General features: G+C 41.8%; 3 protein-coding genes across 3 annotated transcripts in view; 1 reads left to right on the top strand and 2 right to left on the bottom strand.

Moving 5' to 3' along the window:
- Positions 1 to 11,749, bottom strand: part of LOC106747517 (protein split ends-like) — a 77,039-nt gene extending 65,290 nt beyond the window's left edge. The window contains exon 1 of the mRNA XM_014625100.1: positions 9,617 to 11,749. Coding sequence (XP_014480586.1) covers positions 9,617 to 9,699 — 83 coding nt within the window. The 5' untranslated portion in view covers positions 9,700 to 11,749. The remainder of the gene's footprint in view (positions 1 to 9,616) is intronic.
- Positions 11,750 to 13,718: 1,969 nt separating this feature from the next.
- Positions 13,719 to 20,169, top strand: LOC106747536 (dynein regulatory complex protein 1). Its single transcript, XM_014625145.1, has 12 exons — positions 13,719 to 16,012; positions 16,577 to 16,747; positions 16,992 to 17,100; positions 17,263 to 17,613; positions 17,679 to 18,076; positions 18,142 to 18,358; positions 18,412 to 18,538; positions 18,625 to 18,839; positions 18,929 to 19,071; positions 19,184 to 19,407; positions 19,529 to 19,911; positions 20,078 to 20,169. Exons 2-12 carry the CDS (start codon positions 16,623 to 16,625, stop codon positions 20,132 to 20,134), a joined length of 2,349 nt encoding a protein of 782 aa, XP_014480631.1. The 5' UTR covers positions 13,719 to 16,012; positions 16,577 to 16,622; the 3' UTR covers positions 20,135 to 20,169.
- A 208-nt stretch (positions 20,170 to 20,377) lies between these two features.
- Positions 20,378 to 23,753, bottom strand: LOC106747538 (zinc finger protein 346-like). The gene is made up of 6 exons (XM_014625149.1): positions 22,961 to 23,753; positions 22,393 to 22,593; positions 22,180 to 22,318; positions 22,021 to 22,050; positions 20,964 to 21,118; positions 20,378 to 20,733 (listed from the first exon to the last, which is right to left on the bottom strand). Exons 2-6 carry the CDS (start codon positions 22,582 to 22,584, stop codon positions 20,572 to 20,574), a joined length of 678 nt encoding a protein of 225 aa, XP_014480635.1. The 5' UTR covers positions 22,585 to 22,593; positions 22,961 to 23,753; the 3' UTR covers positions 20,378 to 20,571.
- Positions 23,754 to 23,858: the final 105 nt, after the last annotated feature.

Genomic DNA, 23,858 nt, shown 5'->3' with positions numbered 1-23,858 from the left:
CAGAAAAGAAATTAAATTGAATGTAAATTAATCCATCAATTGCAGACACATTAAGCCTGCCCCAGTTATCCCGTCTTTGACGTATCTGCACGTGCATCTGCGGTCAATGGGTTAATTACGGGAGATTAAGCAACGCTACGGAATGTTATGTTGAAATTGGTCGAAGGAAAACTTGAGTGTAAGTACGTTGAAATGCGTAAGCATTAGCCCAGAATGTACAACGTGACCCAATTAGACCGAGAGCTCTGTGGGTTCCGATTGGTTCTCAATATAAGGAATTAGAACTTTGAAGTGTGCCAAATCGTGTCCACTCGTATAGAACGAGTTGTTGGCTTTTATCATAGACTATCGACAACATTATCGGAGATTCTGGATAACGCGGAAAATTTAATTACGTTCGACACACTTGCTGACTTGAAGTTCCAGAAGATTACATCACTTCTTACGTTATTCCATGGATATCGTATCGACGACACGAAATGAAAACACGCGCACCACGGCCATTGGTATGATTCGATTTATCAAGGCGCCGCAAAGAAGAAAGTCTTTCGAACGAACATTCCTGACTCATGTGCTTACTTTACCGGCTGGCTCTGAAGAGACCTACGTGGAAAATAAACACTCGGCAGCGCAAACGGGAACGTAAAGTCAGAAGAGAAAAGAATGCACCGCGTCGGAACGTCTGACGCAAGACGATAACACGTCTAAGTGTAAATATCGAGTTCTCGTGCGAATTGTAGTGCCGCTTGTTTTGCTCGCGCGTCTGACGTTGCGCTTCAGACGTTCTTAAAATTTAATTGAACACGTGGAGAGTTCGGTGAATCTGGCCTTATCATATCTCCTTATGCGGAACATCAGCCGCTTTCAAGGTGACCACAAGATGTTTGAAAGGACTTGGTTCTGATGTCTAAGTGGCTCCGCAGATACAAAGTATGATTTTAAAGAAGCTTTTGCGACGGTTGATATTTTTTGCAATATTAATATCCCTTGATCCTCGTAAACACGCGCTTAAAAATCAATACACTTGCATTCCTCACACATTCTCAAACATTTCGCGAATAAAAATCGATTGAAAGATAAACGTTTCTGTAACTAATGAGAAGTAAATGCGTGCAGCAACGTAGTGTGCAGGATCTTGTGCGCTAAAATCAATCACTTCGAAATGGCACTTCCTTGAACTCCATGCATACCATATATTTCCATAATACGCAAAGGATTCAACGATTGCTTAGACAGTTAATTTTGCTACACATATCACATTACACGTACATGCTTGTTTCTTCCTCAAAGTATCGTTGATTAATTAAAAATCAATGTTGATTCATCTTATTATCTATAGTATGCGACCTTTGGTGTGCCTCAGTGTACTGCTTTACCAGCATAACGAAGATTGATTGAAATGCGAATATCGTAAAAAGGAGGAATTTATTTAAGTTTGGTTAAGTTTGATCAAGATATCGGTTAGTTTACATTAGGTTAGGGTTAGATTAGTTATTCAAGAATGACATTGATTTTACGTAATGTTTTCGAGATGACTCGTACGTCCCCTACCTCTCCTGAACCTGACATCTTCGATCTCAATCGGTGAAAGACCATCGTGCGTTCCTTATAGACGACCATACGGAGTGTGAATGAATATTCAATGCCACTCGTTGTCTATCCGTAAAGACGCGATATAAGCTAAACAAATAGCTTCATCTGATATAACCTAGTCGGTGGAAAATATGTCACATAGATAAATGACATGTTTCAAGTTTCTACGAATATCGAATTGCCACACGAAACTACAATTAAACTCGTAAGTGAGCGACTGATTTTTTGAGGAAATAATATAACTGCCGTTTATAGCTGAGATTCTTGAGTGTTGCTGACGCTACTTTGATAAATTCAAGAATAAGAGGCTTTTAATTACCGAAAACATCGATATCGCAGACGAGAACGAAACGAAGAAACATTCGTTTGTTAATCGTCTGTCGGTCCCGGTTTGTCCCGACAGGTGTCAACGTTACGTCACGCGCAACATCGAGTTACAGATGTACCGAGGAGTAAGTGATGCAACATGGTAGGAGATTCGACGAAAATAACTGAAAATCAGAAACCAATGATTGGTGATATTTTTAGATTTCCCGTGGACGTATATAGAGGCGTGTCAAATATATTGACAACACGAGTGCGATGAAATCGAAAAAGAAAATCAAGGATACGTATGAAAGACAGTAGTAAAATGATGTAAATATAAACTTCGCCGACTTTATATTGTACGCTACGTTCCAAAATCGACAGCCGCACGATCGATTAACTTTACACGGTCTTTACTTGCACTTTCGTTGCGTAACTCACGGCGAGGGCCACCAAGGTATTCACGGTGTAGATTTACGAATAGCCTGCCGCGCAACGATTTTTCATCGTTACATGCGTACGCGCAACCGCGTGCATTAAATGCGCTCCTAAACGTAAAGATAATTTTCACATAAAACTCTATGTCTCTGCATGTAACGTGTCTATTATTATCGTGTGTAACTGAACACACGCACGCACACGCACACACACACAAAGCATCGGCTATAAAACCGTGTTTTCACCGTACCGATCGCCAGTAGAAAATACAGCAGCCACCAAGAGTTACTATTCTATCAGTCATTCGTTGTGACATTCATATAGAAAAGTAAATCTATGGCCGAAACTAGAGCAGAAAAAGCTTTCGAGTGATAGTCATAAAATAAAGTTTAAAAAAAAAAAGCATGCATTATACGCTCACTGTATACGTACAACCGACCGTATTGTTAACTATTTTGTTTGATATTGCACGTACCGGCGTTGACATACGTGTTATGTCACGTTGGAAATGGCCGTGTGAGTTTTCAGCTCAACGACCGAACGCGGATACGCGGTCTCGTTTGTCTGCCAGAGCCGAGCCAAGGTATTTCGGTAAATAATCGAACTGAGCAAAGGTATCATGATAAATTTACAATTCATAAGACCCACTTCAAACGAGGCGCTTGATGCGTAACAACGGCTCAAAGCACACAAGGTGAACAAATAAATGATAACTTCTTTATATTGAAAGAAACTTTCTCGTAGCAGTAGAGTGTTTCTTTTTACTCCCTTCTTGTTGTTGGAACCACAGTTGGGCTAAGTGCCTCATTTAAAGCGAACCTTATGATTATGAACCTTGCAACACACAAATGGCTCGAGTACACCCTGCGAATTATGGATTTACCGAATACTTCAAATAGAGTTTACACGTTATTGCAGTTACTCTTGTTCCAAACTCTGAAATCGCGATTCCTTGTTACTACGCTAAAAATAATGTGGATACACATCGAGAGACATAGCTTGAATTTTTATATATCATATTAGGAACGTTGGATTGTATCGGCGTGTTCATGGGTATATCAATATGCCTGAATTCATTAGATTCAGCGGTATTAATAAAATTATAAAGGAAATTATAAAGGAGAATCGTAAAGCGCGTAGCGCATGTTTGAAGATGACGCTTTGAGAAAGCAGAAGTTTGGCAACGGCTTGCTTTGATCTTCAGTATTTCCTTTATCATTTATTTTGATTCGGTATGTGTGAAAGCTAGTCTATACACACACACACACACACAGAGAAAATCTCGCTTGATTTACGACAAATATTAATTAAATGCAAGCACGTGGCATTGCGTTCCATGTATCGAGGTTACTACCATTGTAAACGAATGTAAATGTTCGCAAAACATTCTTACTGTGTGCTACGCAATACTACGCAATACTACGCAATACTACGCAATACTTCTGTTTTCTCCATTTCACTGGAAGCCAAGCTATTTGTCGCGCATTGAATTATTATCATGATACTTATCGCGCAACCGCTTGCAGGGACATTCGAAATTATAGATAATGTTTTCATTGAAAAATGACGACAAGCCGACTCTCTTCCGTTTATGTAATTATACATTAGACGGCCGTGTCATATCATGTTCCAGAGTCCACTATTGAAACATATGATTTCCATCGCGTTATCATATTAACGACGAATGTCACTACGCAATTGATTTCGCGCTAGACGCTCTATGTGCTCAAATAATTCTCCGATACATCGTTATATCGCAATAAGAATTATTCTTGCACCCGGAAATAGTATCGATATCTTACATCTCAGTACGATGAGTTTCACATTTCTCTCTACATCCAAGGTATATAATAATATATCCGTCTGAAGCAAGTTTAATGGCAGATGATTTAACACAAATCGTGAATACGATTATTTGACCGTTAACCTAAGAATGCTTCAGTTGAATTACAGAAAACTTCTCGAGGAAAGATTAGATGCAGATAATGCTTGACTTTTCCGAACACACGAAACCTAACGAAGAACTTAACAAGAGCAATGCAGAAAAATCGATTTATAATCCATATATAGATCCGGGTTGTCTTTAACTAGAATGAATTTCCACGTGGCGTAAGAGCACAACAAAAGCTCAAGAGCTGAGCAACACGACTTATGCACATCGTCGACGCCATCTTCCACGGAACTTAACCGCGCGCGAAGGCCTGCAAGAGGATGATCGACGCGTGCACGAGACACGCGTTCGCGGAGCCGCGGAACTCAGTCGTTCACTGTATGCGGGAGAAGGCAAGACGGCGGGATGCGGCGTTGCCGTACTATGCTGTCACGTACGCGCGAGAACGTCGGCAGACGTGACAACGTCGCCCGGCGAGACACGCCGCGTCTCACAACGCGAGAAGCAGGCGGAGCAGCGGCGTGTCGTTGCGGCCTGAAACGCAACGCCGCGCCGGCTGCTCGCCAGATACCGTAACAGGGTCGATGGATTAAGAAATTTGGCGATATCGCTTCGACGTGCGCAGGTGCTCGAACAGAGGAGAGCTGCCGTCAAGCTGCAGCGCAGGTAGAAAATATCAAACCACGGTCGCAGTGGAGGGGATGACGGCGATGTGGGTGCAAAACGAGACCGTTCGAGATTCTTTCTTCGTCACGGGGGAAATATCGATAGCGGACGGATCTGACGTAATATGCGAGTAATTGAGCGATGGATCGAATTAGTAACAAAGTTAGCAAAACAAATGATGTAGGAAAGTTTGGTACTTCACTTGAATCTTCAACTTCAAATTGTATATAAACAAAAACACGAGAATATCAAAATTGAATGAAAAAATAACAACATAACTGTCATTTACATTTTTACATATTTACCGCTGAATAACAATCTCTGTATGTATATTAGATTCATCAGCATATAACTGATTCATTCTGCCAGTCGAATCGGCATATCCCTTTAATCACAGTTATTGTTTTGCAGAATAATTAACATATACGATATTTTGTTGTGTAAACATTTATGTGAATAGTGTTAAACATCAGATATGTTGGCAGTCATTGTACATTATGTTCATGCTATTTCGTGCCGAATAATTAACGAAACAAATTATTATTCTAATGTATCATTACTGAGTTTTAATATTCTGTTATAAACGAAATTTCACACGGTCGTACTGGTCATAAAAGCAATATGACGAAATTTTACAAAGATTTTCCTGATCTCTCGCGCGTGTAAAGCAATGTAAGATCAGCGTACATTTTTGCGTAAAAAAAAAAGATGCACGCTCGGTTATGTCAATGCACAAGGTATACCTGACGCATATATGACAGAGAAAAAATTCTTTTTATCGCTATTCCAACGTTCAACCCTTCGCGAGACGGCGTTTGCTATGCAATTAGCTCACCTCATCGACGCAATGCATCGGGGGAGCAAAGTTCTGATTACTCGGCCGTTCTTCGACCCTGAGTAGCGTTTACGTTACGCCGACATTGCCTGCAAGGTTAAAGGATCTCGCGCGACACTTGGTTAAGAAAGTTTCATATACTTAGAAAAGTCGAGCATTATCCGAATCCACACTTTCCTCGGAAAGTTTTATCTAATCCAATTAGGGCATTCTTTTAGGAATGTCGAGAACCTACAACCATTGCAAACCATTGTGAATTAAGCGCGGAAATGTAGCAGGAGAGAGTTGTGTTTGGTTACGATATGCCTGGGTGAAATATTTCAAGAGTTGCTCGCATATTGGACTATAATGTCGAAATTAATTTCTTTCGCAGAAGATACTTGGACGTGATACGTGTAACATTTGATGGTTCCAGTATTTTGGAAAATTTGTACTTCGAGAGAGAGAGAGAGAGAGATTGTCACGGTATATTCGGATTTCGATATTACAACTTTCCGAGACAATTGCATGCCTCTCCAATATTTCGGATAAATTGTATTTCGGAGGATCATTCCGGTATTCTGTTTTCGGAAAATTATCGACTTTTTGAAAAATTATCCCACGCTTTGAACTGCGATACATTCTTCTCCCGGAATAACGCACGTCCACTCAATACTCCTTCCGAGAACGTCGAGTGCATGAAATTCTTATATCTTGAACCTCGCGTGACATGTGTAACAAGGATAGTACCTGCCTAGAGCGCGAATCGCGAGAAATGAAGGCGTCGCATTGGCGCCTTCCACGATTTCGAACGATAAGAAATCCAATTGCAGTAACGAACGATGACGGGGGTATAAATATCAGTTCGGTAAGTCGGCAAGGGAAAAACAAAAAAGATACACCACGTTCGCGTCACGCTATGTATATTACCGTTGTGTGGGGGAGAAGGGGGCTGGCTGGCTGGTACACGTGAAAATATGTGTGACTCGAGGTTGCGTCGAGAGTCTCGAAGGTTTTCGGGATGGGTAACGTCTCGAGGGGAGCACGAGGACTCGACAACGACGACGGCGGGTACCCCTGAGGGTGGGGTCGGGGTGCAGGGGCGCGGTAGGGTTCGAGGTGGGGCGAGGAGCGCAAAGAGGCGGAGGAACGAAGAGGGAAGGAAAGGGGAGATGGCCGACCACGCGCGATCAATATACCAAAATACGCCGGCACCCGCGCGCACATAAATACGTATACGCGTGCGCGCGCGCGCGCACGCCCGTCCGTGTTCCACGTACATCCTCGCGACTCTGTCAATATATGCCTTCACGTATGCAAATTGTAAATATAATCTGAGCGGCCTGTGTACTAGCGACTGCGTGCATGTGCGTGGGGAGGGCGAATTGTAAATGTAACGTTCTTGCGCACGTACGTTGCGTATTGTGTGTGGCAACATCGATGAATATAGTTTCTTCGAACTCCGTGGTATTGCTGGGATTGGCTTCCGGGTTGGAGATGCGCTTTTTTTTCTCGCGGATTCGTTCCCAACGTTTTCAACCTGGACATTTCAGGTCACTTCGTCGGGGGAGAGGAACGATCTAACATTGTGGTGTTCCACAAAGAAATACGAGGGGGAAACGAAGTGACACGTACAAGCGAACCGAGTATTCGTGCATTTTTGCTACCACAGATAGATTGAAGCTAGAAACTGAGAGTTTAAAGTGAAGAAAGGTGATTTGTTTGTGAATCCTGATTATTGTATCCTTGCTGTGAAGTAGAGTGAGAAAGAAGTGCAATTCCTTCCGATCGTAAACCATCAATTTCCATCTCCAATTTGCCGACGGAACGTCTCTATCGTCATTGGACGGAGTTATGTTAAATCTAAGCGACGCAATACGAATTGTCATGCAAGTCTACATGATAATCGTCTGTACGCGGAAAAAAGTTTAGCAGAAGAAGCTAGCTGTAGCCAGATATAGGCGGCTTTCTTTGAAACAGGGATAGTTAATATCATTGGGTTCTACCCAAGTTCAATTTCTTTATAATATTCGCCGTCAGAAATATATGATTTTACCCTTGGCAGTAGAATCTAACATTTGTGACAAGGTTAAAATTTTTAACCAAAGTTGTACATATTATACGAAATTACAGTTCACACACTCCAAAAATTACAGATATAGGGAAATAATATACGAGCGCGTCTACAGTGTTTCTCCCATTGTTCACTTTTCGGGTTTCCGTACCGACAATGTCCGAATCCTTTTTCGCATATCTGAGAGACAGAGGGGGAGAGAGAGAGAGAGAGATAAATATATGAAAATACGGGAAAAATGCTTAAATAAAAATAAGACGGATTTCGGAATGAGATACGCAGAGAAGATATCGGAGCGATACGACCGCGTGCGGAGCCGCGCGTTGAGAGCCACTATCGAACAATAACTTCGTGCTGCCGCGAGCTCTCAAAATGGCTGTCCTCAGCTATTATTACTTCGGGGAAAAAACAAATGACGGCGCACGCTTACGCTACGTGAAGAGGAGAAGAGAGACAGAGAGCCAAGGCCCTCGGTATAACGTATCACGGTATACATGAGATTGTGTGGGTGCGCGCGACGCTCCAAGTTGGCTGTTCGCTCTCTCTCTCTCTCTTTCTCCCCCTTTTCTCTCTCTTTCTCTCATCTTCGGCGTATCCTTGCGCACTACAGACCGTGCCGAAAACATCGGGACACCTTACGTGTTTCCTGAAACTCGAAGGTTTATCGAAGCGATAATGCCGGCGATTCGTGCGAAAACAAAAACAAGCCTGTAAATAACGCGATAACCATGCGAATTTCGACTTTCCTCTTTCTCCCCGTGTATGTATATCTACATGTAATATTTACGTGAAGATGTGTGTGCGCGTGTGAACAATGTGTACAAGGGAGAGAAGAAGATTACAAAGAAAGTTGGGGTACAAAGTGCTGGGTGAAAATGTAGAAAATTCCTGGCGAAAGTCAAGCGTGTCGGGGAATGGTAAACATAAATATGTTTACACTGTGAGTGAGGTTTGATCCTGAATCTATCTATAATCCTCTTTTTCTTTTCTGTTCCAAATGGATTAGGACAAATACGCTAAATGCGGATCCTGCTTCAATACAATAGCAAAAGACTCCGCAAGGAGATTAAACTCCTTATATTTGTCTATTGCTTCTAAGCTACTTATTATTCCATCAATTTCTAAATAGCGGGAAAAAGTTGTCAATAAGAAAAAAAAAAAGAGAAAGGTATAGGCGGTAAATTAGAAACGATTTACAAAATTCGGGGACTATTGTACCTGAGAAATTGTTCGGCGAGGTTTTCGATCGGAATTATTCCGCTGTTTGTCAATTAATTTTTCGAGGATATCCGAAACGATTGGAAAGTTTGACATTTAAAGAGTTTCGCGGTGAAGAAATTGCTGAATTTGGCTTTCGGGTTGAAGTAACATTTTTCAATTCACTTGCAAAGTTCTCTTATTATATAGAATATTTCAAATCAAAGCTCTCGGGATGTCGAGACAATCCTTGAATAATTGGGAGAGATCAATAAGATCCGGGCGCTGGTAATTAGTCTTTTGTTATCTACATTTCTCGAAGCGATCGACGTCTCGAAAGAAAGAAGGAAAAAAAAAGAACATCGACTTATTTCCGGAAGGGAAAATATTTCCGCTCCTGCGGAGAATACACAATAGCATCTCTCTCGAGAGGATAAACATTAGATGCGCTTGGCGCGAGACGCTATCGTGTCTCTTGATTGTGACGGACCGGCTTCGCCTATCTGTGTGCGATCTGTGTAACGCGGAACACGATTTACGAGCGATAGACTTAAAGCTGGAACATACACGTCCCCATTGATCGCGAAAGGTTTAAGCGACGTCGGGCTGCGTGTTACCGCGGCGGTTCTCAACTTACCGTTTGAAATGCTCCCTGATTCGATCCTCACGGATGTTTTCCGGCAGATTTCCAACCCACAGGTGACGTGTCTCTCTAACCATTTTGCTCCGAACTCTTCATTTGGGACCGGATGTTGTGGTATCGTTTGGAGGCACTGTACAACGACACACAACCTCGACCGGTGATAGTAATCACCGCACACTACACCAACACACGCGACGCGAATTACTTTTCGGACGACTCAAACGAAGCTGTTGGTTCGCACGCTTCCTTTATTCCCTTCTCTCTCTCTCTCTCTATTATTTCTCCTTAGAAACTCGACCTCCTTCGCTTCTGTTTCTGCTCTACCTCCGTCCGGATAAGGATGAACTGTATACAGCGCGGACAGAGATAGAGATTCCTTCGTTCCCTCTTTTATCCTCTTTCGTTTGTAGGAGGATTAAACGCACGAAACGCACACGTGTCGGATGCACGATCGTTACACGTTACATCCACCGCAACGAAGCGGAACCACGCGGCAACGGTAGAAACTCGATCTCACGACGGAGTAAAAAAAAAACTCGCTCCCGAAAGCGATATATGCATATGCACGTTGTACATATACATATATATATATATATAATATATATATATCACCCTCTTTTGCACTTGTCACTTGCCGCTCTCTTCACTTTAATTCGCACGGTATCCGCACATGCCTCTGCCTTTCTACTGCAACAGACAGGGGTAAACGATTAATCACTAGTCAGTAGCCAGGAAGAGGTGAGCCCAGCAGACGCGACGGTCGCTGTCGTCGAGGATGCGGCACGTTGGAAGAACGATCGCTCGTGCGTGCGTTCTAGTGGCAACGTTCACGATGACGGCAGCGACGGCTGCGACTATCACCACCGTAAAATCGACAATGACGACTACGAGGGGGTCCTCGTGATCAAACTTTCGCTGTGCGACGTACAGCGGACACGTCGACGTGGAGAAGGAGGTGAAGGAGGAGCAGGAGTAGCTGATGGCGGCAGAGGACGGAAAACGGGAGCCGAGATAGCGGGCACCGCTGACTGTAATGATGATTGCGAGGATCAAGATCGCTGAAGCCCACCACATGGTACATCACTGAATAGCGATATGGAGGGTACCGGCTTCTTTCTCGTAATCACCACGTCACGTCACACGAGCACTTCCACCCGGCACGGTACAGCACGGGTGATCCATCTCGCGGCGGTGGCCTCGTAATTTCTTTCTTTCTTTCTTTCTCTCTCTCTCTCTCTCTCCCTATCTCTCTCGGGATTTACACGTTCACTCGCGTTCGTGTCGCCGATGCTCCCTCTCCGAACACGCACCGTTTCGGAACGACACAGCCCTCGACACGTCACGACGTCGCGGCGTCACGTCACGGCACAGCACGGCACAGCACGTGGCACGACACGACGACACACGGCACGGCGCATCAAGGCTGGCCGGAGAACGTGCCGCTCGCGGAAAGAAGAGAGCTCTCTCTCGTTCTTTCGTCGTTCCGAGTGTCGGAGCGCGCGCGCGCGTGCCGCGAATGTGTGACCCACTGTTGATAACGCGAATTAATTCGAACGCGGCGAGACGGTTTCCTCTTCCTCTCGATCCTCCTATCCGAGGAGCGAAACGTGCACCGTGCACATCTATACGCCCGTATTATACACGCGTGCATTCGGGATACATGTACATACGTGTCGTAGCGGACGCATATACATACACCCTGCACTCCGAGTATATATTCACTCCAGGGCAATTTTCTTTTCTTTCACACCACTGGCCTATACTTGTCGCGGCCCGAGCATCACGTATAAACACGCACCTGCTAGATTCGAAAGACGCAGCCCGATATCTACACTGTGTGTGTTACTCCCGCGGCTCGCCTCCGCCGAGCGAAAACATCGACGCGATCGTCAAGGAATTTTCGGCGCGACCGCCTCTCTTAATATCCGCATAGAATAAGCCCGCCGAAAAATCCCGCGCCTCCGTATATACGCGTTTACGATGATTGACGCACGTAACGAGCTTACTCACACTGACGGTGTCGTCGTCGTCGCGTTAAAACGTATCGTATAGTAGTACATACGTCTTGAAAATTCACTCGCTTTGCACACTCGGACATATAACACGAACGGAGCTTACTTGGCTCCTCCTCACTGCACTACACTACTCGGAGTGACGTCACCGTGGCGGGAGCGTATCGAGGCTCGCTGGCTAGGCATCGCTGTCCGGTCGCTTGGTGGGGCGGCGAAGTAGGGGAACGGAACGAGTCTACTCTAGAGAGAGAGAGGCCGGCTCATCGCGATCGTCGCCCGCCAGGCGTGGTGGAGGCGAACGGGAGGGGGGGAGAGGGACGGGGAGAGAAAACGTTGCGCGCGCGCGCGCTCGCGTGCCTTAGGCCGTGGGGTGGGAGGAACTCGTTCGAATCGAAGCAAGGACAGGTAGGGGGACTCGCGGGACTACGCAGGGAAGGGATAACGGGTCGAACGAGCTAACCCGCGAACCCCTGAGCCGCTCTCGTCCCTTTTCGTCCTGCTCCTCTTTCCTCCCTTCGCCTGATCCTCGTGTTCTCTCTCTCTCTCTCATGCTCCGTTCTTTTCCCCGCCGTTCATTCCACCCTCCGTACCGCCGACTCCTACTCCGCGTAAGTCATCCGTCCTCTTCCTCTTGCCGCCGCCACCACCACTACCGTCTCTATCGAGTCGAATCTATCCGCCATCTTTGTTACGCGTTGTCCGTTCCTCTTTCTCTCTTTCTTTCCGTCCTTTTCCCTCTCTCTCTGTTTCTCGCTTTTTCTCGCTTGTACGAGCTCCTTCTCTTTCGCCCTCTTTCTCTCTCTTGCTCCAGGGCCGGTTTAGGGGCAGCCAATTACCCGGGGCATCGGTACTTTCTACCGAGAATAAAGACGGACAATCGGATTATTACGAAAATAAAAGTACTTAACTTCGTGACGTTCTCTCTAATCAAGGAAGTAACGATCAAACAAACGCGCCGGCTCGATAGCGCGCGTACGGATTAATGAGGCGTGCGCGTGGATAAGCGTTTTCCGCATAAACGGCATAGATTCGGTGCACCGCCCGGGATAAGGGTTCAGAGTTCTTTATAATGAGAGGTCTCCTAGAAGTCGAGTTGTTGACTCTCGCGAAAAACACGAGCGTTATGACGAATCACGCGCTCGGTGTAATTCCCCTCCGGGTAAAATTATCAATCTTTAATGAGCCGGATTTCTAATTCAAAAGTAGAGTCTCGCAACTGCCGAGTATCGCGTGTCACTCTGACAGTTACAAGAAAAAATCTGACTTTTCATCATATACTTTTCATTATACTCGGTCAATTAGGCATTTTATTATAACTCAATCAATCACTATAACTTAAAAAAGAACTATTTGAAATACACGTCCGAAAATATACTTGAACAGGTCGAAGTGCACTAAATAACTTTTTCGATAACTTTAAAATAACTATCAGAATAGCTGATAACCACATTTGACTAATTATAGATAAGTGTTTCCTAACATATTTCGTGAAATAAATCTAAAAGACAATGTATATATTTTTTGTTTCAAGAATAATACTCATTTTAACATATCTACTGAAGGAGATTACGTGTCATTCAATATAAATGCTCAACGCATACACGTAGAGAAATATACATGTAGAAATATAAATAAGGTAGATGACTATTGAATTGTCATTACATATCACTTGTTCTATCACTTTGACAGCAGCTAAGAACATAAGACAGTGAAATATACGCAATGTCTTTTACCAAAGTCATTTCTGCTTCAAATAACTTACCTAATTAATAACAAAATAAGACGAGACATTCTATTTGTAAGAAAACAATTTAGTAAAATATCACTTGTAAATAAATAGACATTTATGCACACACATCTGCATGCATACACATCTATAAATCTCCAAGTCATTCTCATATTTATACGACACGCAAAAACTACGTAATAACATCCCCGAATTCCATTGGTTGTCTAAAGTGGACGTCACATTAAACAGAACAGCCCACGAATGGACGGTCCGTGAATTGTTCAGGGCGAACAATACGCTAGCTGCATGCCTGCCGTCGCCATTTTGATCTCCTCACCGAGGAACGTGTCCGGAGCGTCTTTATGCTACGCTTCGTACGATCGTTGGTTGGTCGCGAGAGAAGCGAGCGATCGTCGTTCACGTTCGCATGTCGTACGTTACGCGACGTCGAGCCCGCAACGGCAGGTAACGTCCGTTCGTGTGACCGCAGGACGTTGCTCGACTAGAGAGAAAGCGATTTCCGTTGCAAGCCCCAAGTCGTCACCGCCGCTTCGTCGTCCGAAAACGGCAACCGCCGTCGAATTCGGAGCGTAACGCGTCGCGTTACGGTCTCGTGGACAGTCTGCGTTCGTGTGCCTTGTGCGTGTGAACCTCGCATGTTTCCTCGGTCGATATTCCGCGATATTTTATGCAAATCCGTATAATTTCAACGGGCTCCGATTTCTTTTTTTTTTACATCATCGACAGCGATACAAAAATATATTCTATGTTGATCCGTGATAATGCGTTAATTTATCAGTATATATATATATATATATATATATCAGCGTGTTGAGCATCACATTCTAGATGAACTTATAATGTACGAGAAAATTTGTGAGTCCGAATTTGTAGGAAAATATTTGAAGGATAAATGTTGTTAGATAATCCAAGAACGTACTTCTATATACAATTAATTATATTCAGTCGTACACTCAGTATCGTAAGAAGAAACTTGATTCTAAAATACACATTCGAGGATATATCGAACAAGTCGAGATGCATCGGGTGACTTTCTGAATTGTAAAATAATCACCGAAACAGCCGGCGATTGTGTGCACTTCAATCCGATGAATTATCGATAAACGTCGATGCTTAATAAACATATATGCATTTATAAATCTTTCAATGTGTCGTTTGTATTGCACGACATATAAACTTGTAAACAGAATTCTGTTACTAATTACAGATCGTACAAAACGGATTGTAGATTGTAACGCATGCATGAACGTGTAAAAGGTATTGTTCTTATGCGGCTGATTCTATTTTTCTTCACATTTAGCTTCTGTTTGTTAAATCTTCTGGTCTGAGCAAACACCGAAAATAACGAGATTTATAGCTGGTTCGGCACTCGCTTCGTTCGTTCAACGGTGGTATTCGCTTGGCGCAGTGAAATCTACGTTCAATATGGGATATTGCTCAAGTGTTACATTCTTTTCCGCGTATTTCCTTCACAGCCGAGTCGTAAAACTTCGGAGAAAATTCGACAAAAACGCGAAAAAGGCGCGCAAAAATGCTCACTCGTTCGGTTTCTTCGTTACTCTTTTCTTTTTATCTGTTAAATTCTCCTAACGCTCGGCTGTCATAGTAACAAGACACACGTGTGAAAGATATGTTAAATATAAAACACCTTCGCCGTTGTTATCTCCTCATTGTTTAACGTCAACGGCGACGCCAGCGTCACCGTTCCGACTACAATCCGATTTCGTCGCGATAATGTATTATCGTCGCGATAATCTACTCGTCACTCGGCGGTGATGGAAGTCAATAAAATTGGCGGCGAAGGCCATTAGCGGTCGAAGTCGAGTCGAAGGCAAGAAACGGGGACATCCGGGATATTCCGCCTGACATTAACGATCTAAATGAGCGTCGTCGCAATCGGAAAAATCGCAATCATACGCTCACGCACGCTTTCGTGAATCGTCATGACGTTTTTAATCCACCGTGTTGCAACGTGAGTGCGCGTGCATACGTCTTAATTCACGGTGCGTATGAATTAAGATGTGTACGCGTCCATTGTGCCGTTACCGAGTCACGGAGATGCGATTGGCCAAGCCGAGCGGCAATCTCGCTACAATTATCTCGGCTCTTCTATCGCGACGATTGATGATACAGCACTTATGACTGTACGTTGGATAAAGCTATTTCTTCGTTCGTCATTAAACCGCTCATACCCCGCGCTGTGAAGGTTACAACACGGACGCGTCGTACGAGAGAGAGAGAGAGAGAGAGACAAAGTGACGAGGTGCTCGTCTCTGCGAACGGCATTCGGCGGTTCGTTCGCTCGTTCGTTCTTTCTTTCTTTCTTTCTTCCGCGCTGAAAGCGATAAAGCGAAGCACTCGTAGCGCGTTCTAATTGCTCGACGTAATCCACGCTCCAGATAGATAAATATAAATCTGATACGTCTGCTGGGCTGCTTCGCTGACGAACCGAACTAATGGCCATACTTACGTTACGTAAGCCCGGCACGGAAATAACGCGCGATGACGGAGCGTGCGCGCGCCCGTCCACCGGCACATTTATCATACTCGTCTCTGAGAGGACCCTTTTTGGCTTTGTCGAGTTTCCCGACGACTACCGTTTCTTGCATCCTCTCCGCTACCCACGACGTAAGATAATGGCGGCCGCGGCTCTCGGCCGCGAACGTCTGCGTGCGTGCGTAAAGTAACGCGTGGCGACATCTCTTGGAATTTGGCACTTATCAAGTGCGATGAATTATTAATGTTACCGATCGTAACGGTTACCGACAGAATGTATCACGTGAAATTATTTAAAATTGACATTATATATATTATTTTACTTAATAAAGAGATTGTTAATTATTGTGTATATCGCGTGGACGACATTATTATTTTTCGGATTCGTACGATTTATTATAAGAGTACAGTCTGAAATATAAAACTCTGCGTCTGTAAACAGCGATTGAAAGTTGCCTTCTTATTGGTTATACCTCGTAGCTCATGGAAACAAACAGCTGTTCGTCTCAAGTTGACGATTGAATATTGAGCAAACAAACATGTATGTTCGATATTTTAGAATAACAGGGAGGTATCCATGGTCGTTGCCTTCGTTTTCGCTCTTTTATTGCCTCGAACATGCAACGTGCTGCGACGTAACTCAGAACCTTCCTAGTTTGGCATAATTTATTAGCAAGGTTTATTCATATCGTTAAGATTCGCAGCGCAACAAACGTTCACGCAGAAAGAGAGAGAACAAATAATGAATAACAAATATTCGGAGTTCGTGGAAGACGCGGAGGAGCCATCCATTACGTCGTCGGATCCAAACGAGCGGAAATTAGCGCGCCAACTTCGTATTAAGCGGCGTCTAGAGGCGCTAACAAAGTAAGAGAACGTCTACTTTTCTTACTTTTTTAAATATCCATTTCTCTCTTTTTCTAATTATACTTAAACATATAGTGTACTCAACTCAAATTTTCTTTTATTTATTTTAATATTAAATATTATATAACAATGTCTTAATAAATTTTTCTAATCTTGTCTCTCACTGCTTTTGTAATATTGAAATATTGCAATTTTTTACTATATGATGCCCTTTCCTTTTTATGCAGCTATTATTATTTTGTAGACAGATACAAGCTGAAGAAGAGGAAATTATTGAGAGGACTCCCATCGAGAAACAGATCCTCGTTAGTACTGAACTCTTGGAGAAATTGTCAGTTGAAGGAGATGAAGTGGTTGGTGTTAGATTTCTTGACTTAAATCAACAAATTTGTTCAAGATAATTACCTATGGGGTGCTGAGACTCTAAAAAATATCAACATATACTCACCAATATATTATTAATATTAACATAAAAATATCTCATTAAATACGACTTAATCATTATATACGCACAGGTATCTTGTGTGAGAGTTGCAAACGATGCTAGAGAATTGCAACGACGAAAGAAAGAGCAGGAGATTAGGGAAATGTTGCTGCAAAAGCTCGAAGAAGACGATCTGGAGTGTATGAGCAGATATAAAGATATCAACGACAAGTGGTCGAGTATTCTCGCGTCTAAAGATCCGTTGGACATGCACGCGGAGATGGAGGCTCAAAATGCCAGGTGTTTGGAAATTATGGCGAGAAAAGACGCGGTTATTGCGATGTTGCGACAGGAATTGGAAAACGCCGATCTCCAATTTGTCACCGACCAGAAGAGTCAGAACGAGGACATAGATTTACTGATCGACCGAATGGATAAACAAGTTACATATGCAAGCATACATAGTGCCTCATAACTCGCGATCTTAATCTTATGTGTTCTGTTTAGATCAATCTCATGGCGAAAGCGTACCGTCGTGAACTGTCGCTCATCAATGAAGTGATCGAGTCGGAGCGTAAAGTGCTGGTGGAAAATATCAGGGAGAAATGGGAGGCAATGTATAGAAAGTTACAAGAAAGTAACTTCGCGGGACTGGACGAGCGAGAAAAAATAATGCACGATTACGAAGAGGAAATGAGAAAAGTCATAATCGAGCATCAGGAAGAATACCGCGCTCAAAAGATCACATTCGAGCTCGAGATTCAGAAGCTCCAGCAAGAGGTGCAGAACACGAAAGCTATGTGCTTCATGAACATCGAGAAGCTGGATTATAGTTACGCCGTGCTTAAATGCCGAGAGGACGAGAATGCTATAGTAAAGAATCAGCAAAAGAGGAGGCTCAATAAGTGGAGTAATTAGTATGGATAAATATAGGAAGACTCAATTGATTAACAACGATTAATAATTTCAGGCTTCAAGATGTCATTAATGCCTTGAGGAGGGATTACGCAGAGTTAGAAGAGAACACGAGAACTGAAATAGAAAGACTTACTGATCAGGTCGTGAAAGCACGCAAAAATATTCTGGAACTAGTAGACAAATCAACTCACTTCACGAACATTAATGATAAGAAATATATGCAAATTTGGGATATGAACATGAAAAATGCAAATGAGTTGCTCGATAAGGTACGTGCTGGATCTTACTCAACGATATCGTTACCAAAAAGATAATGTTTCAGATTTTAGCCACTGATAAAGTCATATATGAACAAGCGTTAGGCATAGAATGGAGTTTACCGGAAGAAACCTTATTGAGGAAAGAAGACTTGCCGTCCTATTGTAGCGTGATATGTAACATAGAAGAAGGTAACGATTAGTGATACTTTAATTGATTGTGTATTACATTTTCCCATGCTTTATCTAAGAAAACAGATTTTTTTGCGTTATCTAAGAAAACAGGTTGGCTGTCGAGAAAAGATTAATATGTAAATCTTATAAACCGGCCAGCACCATTGAAGAGATCAACTTAGAAAGACGGTTATTGAATCATATAATAAAGCTAATCGCCGATCGTTGCGATTATTTGATCGAAGATAAATTGCTCCAGTTGCTTGTACCTTACACTGCGAATGATCAGTTAGTCATACGATTGGATAATGTATTTCAGGTAATGTGTATTTTACATACTAATATTATTATACTTATTAATTATACTTACGGACATTATTTTATTTTGATGTTATCTCACGTTATCAGGCACTAAACATTAAATCCGAAGAGACCCTCGGATTCCTCTTGAATTTCTTTTTGCCTTACGCGTATTGTCCCACATGCACAAGCAAGGATAAAAGCGAACCTGTTTATGTCGAATCTCCTAAATCGTCTTCTTCGAAAGCAGAGTATATATATTATAAAATATATTATAGGATAATATAATCTCTCTCTCTTTCTTTCTCTCTCTCTATATATATATATAAAATTATTTTATAAGTGAAATGTTTGAAATATTAGCGTTGAGCAAATAGATATCTGCGGTTCTCCCGAGGAATTCACAGAGGACGAAGCTAAGTTGATTGCAGCTGTGAAAGAAGTAATCTGTGACGAAAAATTGTCTACTCCTATCGACGATGCGCGTATTACAAGTGCCTCACCGCAAAATTCCTTGAGTGAAACGTTACTTCCTATCGCGGAATGTGCTTCAGTTTCTGTCAACTCTGTTAGCGATATCGCTAAGGGTACGTGACATTTCAGGCAAAATATTTCTTGAAGAGAAATTGGAAGTTAATTTGAATTCTTATGTCGTTGTAATACATTCATTATTCAAGTAACGAAATGTATCTTAATTCTTTTAAACAGATGACGACGAAATGCAACGACGTTTACTGTGCGATAAAGGACATTTACTGGAAATCGAAACAACGTTCGTCATAAAAGCCTTACAGGATTTGCTAGAAAGATATCACTTTGTCAAGGAAATGCCGCAGACTTTTCAGGAAAAATTAATAGCAAAGAAAGCGATTGTGTCTCGAAATATGACTATTGCAGATGTAACAAATTTTTGGAAGCGATATAGTGAAATTTTCTCGGTAAAGAAGGAGCGACTTTGGGACGGATTATTGGTCGGACTGAGAAAGTATCACGAAATATTAAAGGAACGATATCAGCTAAATGCTGAAACAGAATCATTACGACGACAAAATGCAGAGTTACGTCGTTTATTGAAAACATATGTTATTGAGGTAATATATCGATATTCTTTTCTTAGCATACATTTATTCTACTCTATTTAAAATTAAAGTAACACACATTAACATATTAAATAGAAAAAGAGAGAAAAGAAACGACAAATAAACAAATATATGAAATAATTATCGATGCTAATTGATCACTTTCTATTTTTTCCAGCCTGGAAATGATGGTTTATCACAAGATAATATACATCCAGTTAGTGAAACGATTTAGGATAATTTCTCGTGAATAAACAAGCTTTAATTTACGACTCAATAAATTTGTATGTATAATTCTTGATACGATCCAGATACAATATATACATGCACATATAAGTCATGTATCAGAAAACTAAAAGTTGTAATTTTTGTTTTCTGCAACGATGTTGCAACGATGAATTTTACACGACTTGTGTACATTAAAATTTGGCTAATATTAATAACACCAACACGATTGATCAACATATATAAAATATATATGTTGTAAAATATGAGTAAAATGATACGTGTTTTTATACGGAGACTTGCAGCTTGAATTTTTGTTTTAGAAATTTAAATAATATTTACGTTCACATATAATAAATGTACAATGATCATTCAATAATCGAATTACGAATATAATTTGTTGATGTAGAATTACAAGCAAATTGCAAGGGTTATTCAATATATACCCTACGGTTGGTACGTAAAACCGCCTGGTACAAAGCTGTTTGACAATGATTGTACTTCACCTTTAGTGGTTGTATACAGTTTCGTTTTTTTCCAATAGGGGGAAAATCTTTTCTTGTTCTTAGATTTCCTCAGCTTATCAGCATGCTTTACCGAATTCATATGCTGCAAATATATAAGCATCAATATTAAATGTTAAGTACATGATACATTGTGTGGTGCACTCTGGTGTGTGTATCGTGAATTGTGTGAAACAATATATCTTGCAGATGAATTAATGAAGATATTGTTTATATTTCAGTAAGATTTTCGCTGTGAAATACTACAATGGGATAAGAATAGACGCGTTGTGTGTGTGTGTGTGTGTATGTGCACAATTATACATATTATTGTACCATATCATATTGAATCGGGGAATTGAAGAATTTGACACATATATCGCAGCTAAGAGAAACCTCTTTCGCAGGATCCTTCACAGGCTGCTGTTCATTACCGGTTGATGATGGAAATGAAGCGCCTTGGGTGACAACCTCTTTGCCATCCCATTCACCTAAGCATCAATGTACGATCAACACTATCTATGTATCACAACCGCGAAAGCGGAAATGTGTGATAATAAATCAGCTTGAACACTACATTCATGCCATAAAAAGATTGATTATTAATAAGTACGTAACAGCGAATGTAAAGAAAAAATAATACACGTATTTAATCATTGCCCGTGTTCATTATTTCTCTTCGAATGAATTCAGGAATTGAAATGAAAATTATAAAAAAAAAATCTGCAACACCAGTGTGTGCTTTAATGGCTTAAAGTATGTTACTCTGGTTTATTTTCCGTCATAAAATATTTCGCATATTGTATAAAAAAGCAATCAAAGAGCATAATTATTACAAAATAATACAGCGGTATAATATATGTATAATATAATACTAACAAACAATTACGTATGTGTATATATATATATATAATACCTGTACACAAAACATAGTTGATAGGTGTTGTCAACTATGTGTTTAACTTATTCAGTATAGGCGCGTAAGTAACATATAAGCGAACAAGTCTGTTTTAATTGCTTTTCACAATAATATGTTAGCAAGCAATTGAATAATAAATATATAATACTTATTTAAATGAACATTAAATACTAAATAAATAACATGATAACGCACGAGAGCGATGAATTGCAATCATAGGCACTTTAGCACTGAAATTATACAATAATGTAAGCTGTGCAAGTGGCAAGCAGTTAATTTTGACACAGTTATTTATAGTTCATACAAAGAGTTGAAAAGCAAAAGTGACAATTAGAGTCAAGCATGCAAATGTGAACAATACTAAACTATAAATGAGGACAGTAGCGTGTTTCTCTATCTTTTCCAGATATGTTAAGCGACTATTTCTAACACCATATGGCAGTGCTTTTCTTACCATATAAGATTTATTATTACCTCTCATTAATTTCTTTTTATGACGACTTCCTGCAAATATAACATTTTGATATCAATTTATATTTATATATATATATATATATTTATATTTTACAAATGTTATATACACCACATAAATTCACATAATATGTATCAGAAGCAAAATCTTTTATTTATTACCATTGAGATGTGTTTGCAACTGTTGTATAGAATTCAGGCATACATTACAAACATTACATTTCAACCCATTTGTATCCTCATCCTTTGTAAATCCGATTTTTGTCTCTTCGAGTGACGCCATTATATTCTTCGATCTTAACTGTGAAATGATATTAAATGATATGTACCTTGTATATACAAGACATATCATATGTATCTGTTCTCATGTCTAACCTGTTTGGCATGACGTGCACCTTGTAAATGTGTATCTAATACTGTTTGGCTTGTGAAGGAAAGGTCACAGTCTTCACAACGTACGAGAGGCTTCTTGGTAGGCAAATTGCCCATTATATTATCAACCACTGCCTTTGTTACAGGATCATTGAGACCCTGGGTATTCATGACATCCTCCGACGATACAGCCATTTCTCTAAACTATAATGCATTAACATACGATATAATAACGAGTCCTTCGACTTCTCGCCACGTTTGTTAGCCGCGACAATCCTAATGTACCGTGTTGCTTTGCAAACAATAGATATGTCGAGTATATGCTAAAAACCGAATATTTTAACATTCAAGTCTATTCAATAGAAAATGTATAGACATTTATCCTATTATCTGATAAGACATCTATCATGACATAAAATTCTTTCGATCCGCCCTACACCATATCATATATCGAATGATATAACATAATTATATTTTTCGTGCTATAATTTTACAGTGCCAAATAGTGTACAAAATTGTTCCTACGAGTATTAAATATATAATTATATAAATATATACGATACATATTTACCGCTGAATCTTATCCGCTGCAAACCGTAACGTGTATGTCGCTGTTGTGAGCAACACAAATTTTTTTTTTCCCGTGAGCGCTCCTTGAATATGGTGCTTTTCAAATCACTCACCGTTCGTGAACGCACGCGAAATGGCCTCGGCGATCGGCCAATTGGGAGCCATCTTTTCGCAGACACGCTATTGGTCGATACCTGTCGCCTTTAAAGTTATTCACTTTCATAAAGTGATTCGCTGTCGGAACAAGCCGTTCGTTCAGTCCGCGCGCTTGAAGGAAGGGACGCGTATCCCTGGGCTTCGGGAGGACGAGAAGGACGAAGCGTCGCGGAAGCGAACGGACCTTACATCACGCGCGATACGAAATTCGCACGTCACGATCGCGTCCAATCAGCTGCGAATGACGCGCTTGGCGCGTCCCGACGCGGCTGGCGTAAGGAGCGCGACCAATTAGGAGGCTCGCTCGCGCATCACGCTCGACGTCGGTGCGGCACGCGTGTGTGTGTGTGTGTGCGCGCATATAGGTGGCTCGTCGCGAAATATAGTAGCAGCCATCTTATATTTTGTGTCGGAGAAAAACAATTTGGCCGTACAAATGTTTCGCGATTGCCCGTGAAGCCGCACGACGACCGGGGGAGGCGCGCGCTCTGATGAGGCGCGACGTTTTTCGACCCTAGACCCGGACCACTACACTAAGCAAAGGTTCGTATCGGGAAGGACGGCGGGGTTTTAATCCTTTCGTCGTCGAGCGCGCAACGGAGACACGGCCCCCACTCGCCGCGCTCGGCCGCAGCTCGCGCGAGAAATCGCGCTTTCCGCCGTCAAAATGTTCCGCCGTTTCTCCACGGCGCCTTTTTAAAAATAGAGCGGCTCGCGTCGCTCGGCATCGCTCACGGACGGGC

This window comes from Dinoponera quadriceps, unplaced genomic scaffold (assembly GCF_001313825.1).
Source record: "Dinoponera quadriceps isolate SergipeBrazil2010 unplaced genomic scaffold, ASM131382v1 scaffold2159, whole genome shotgun sequence".
In the NCBI taxonomy this organism is placed as follows: domain Eukaryota; kingdom Metazoa; phylum Arthropoda; class Insecta; order Hymenoptera; family Formicidae; genus Dinoponera; species Dinoponera quadriceps.
This window is presented reverse-complemented; position numbering and strand designations above follow the sequence as displayed.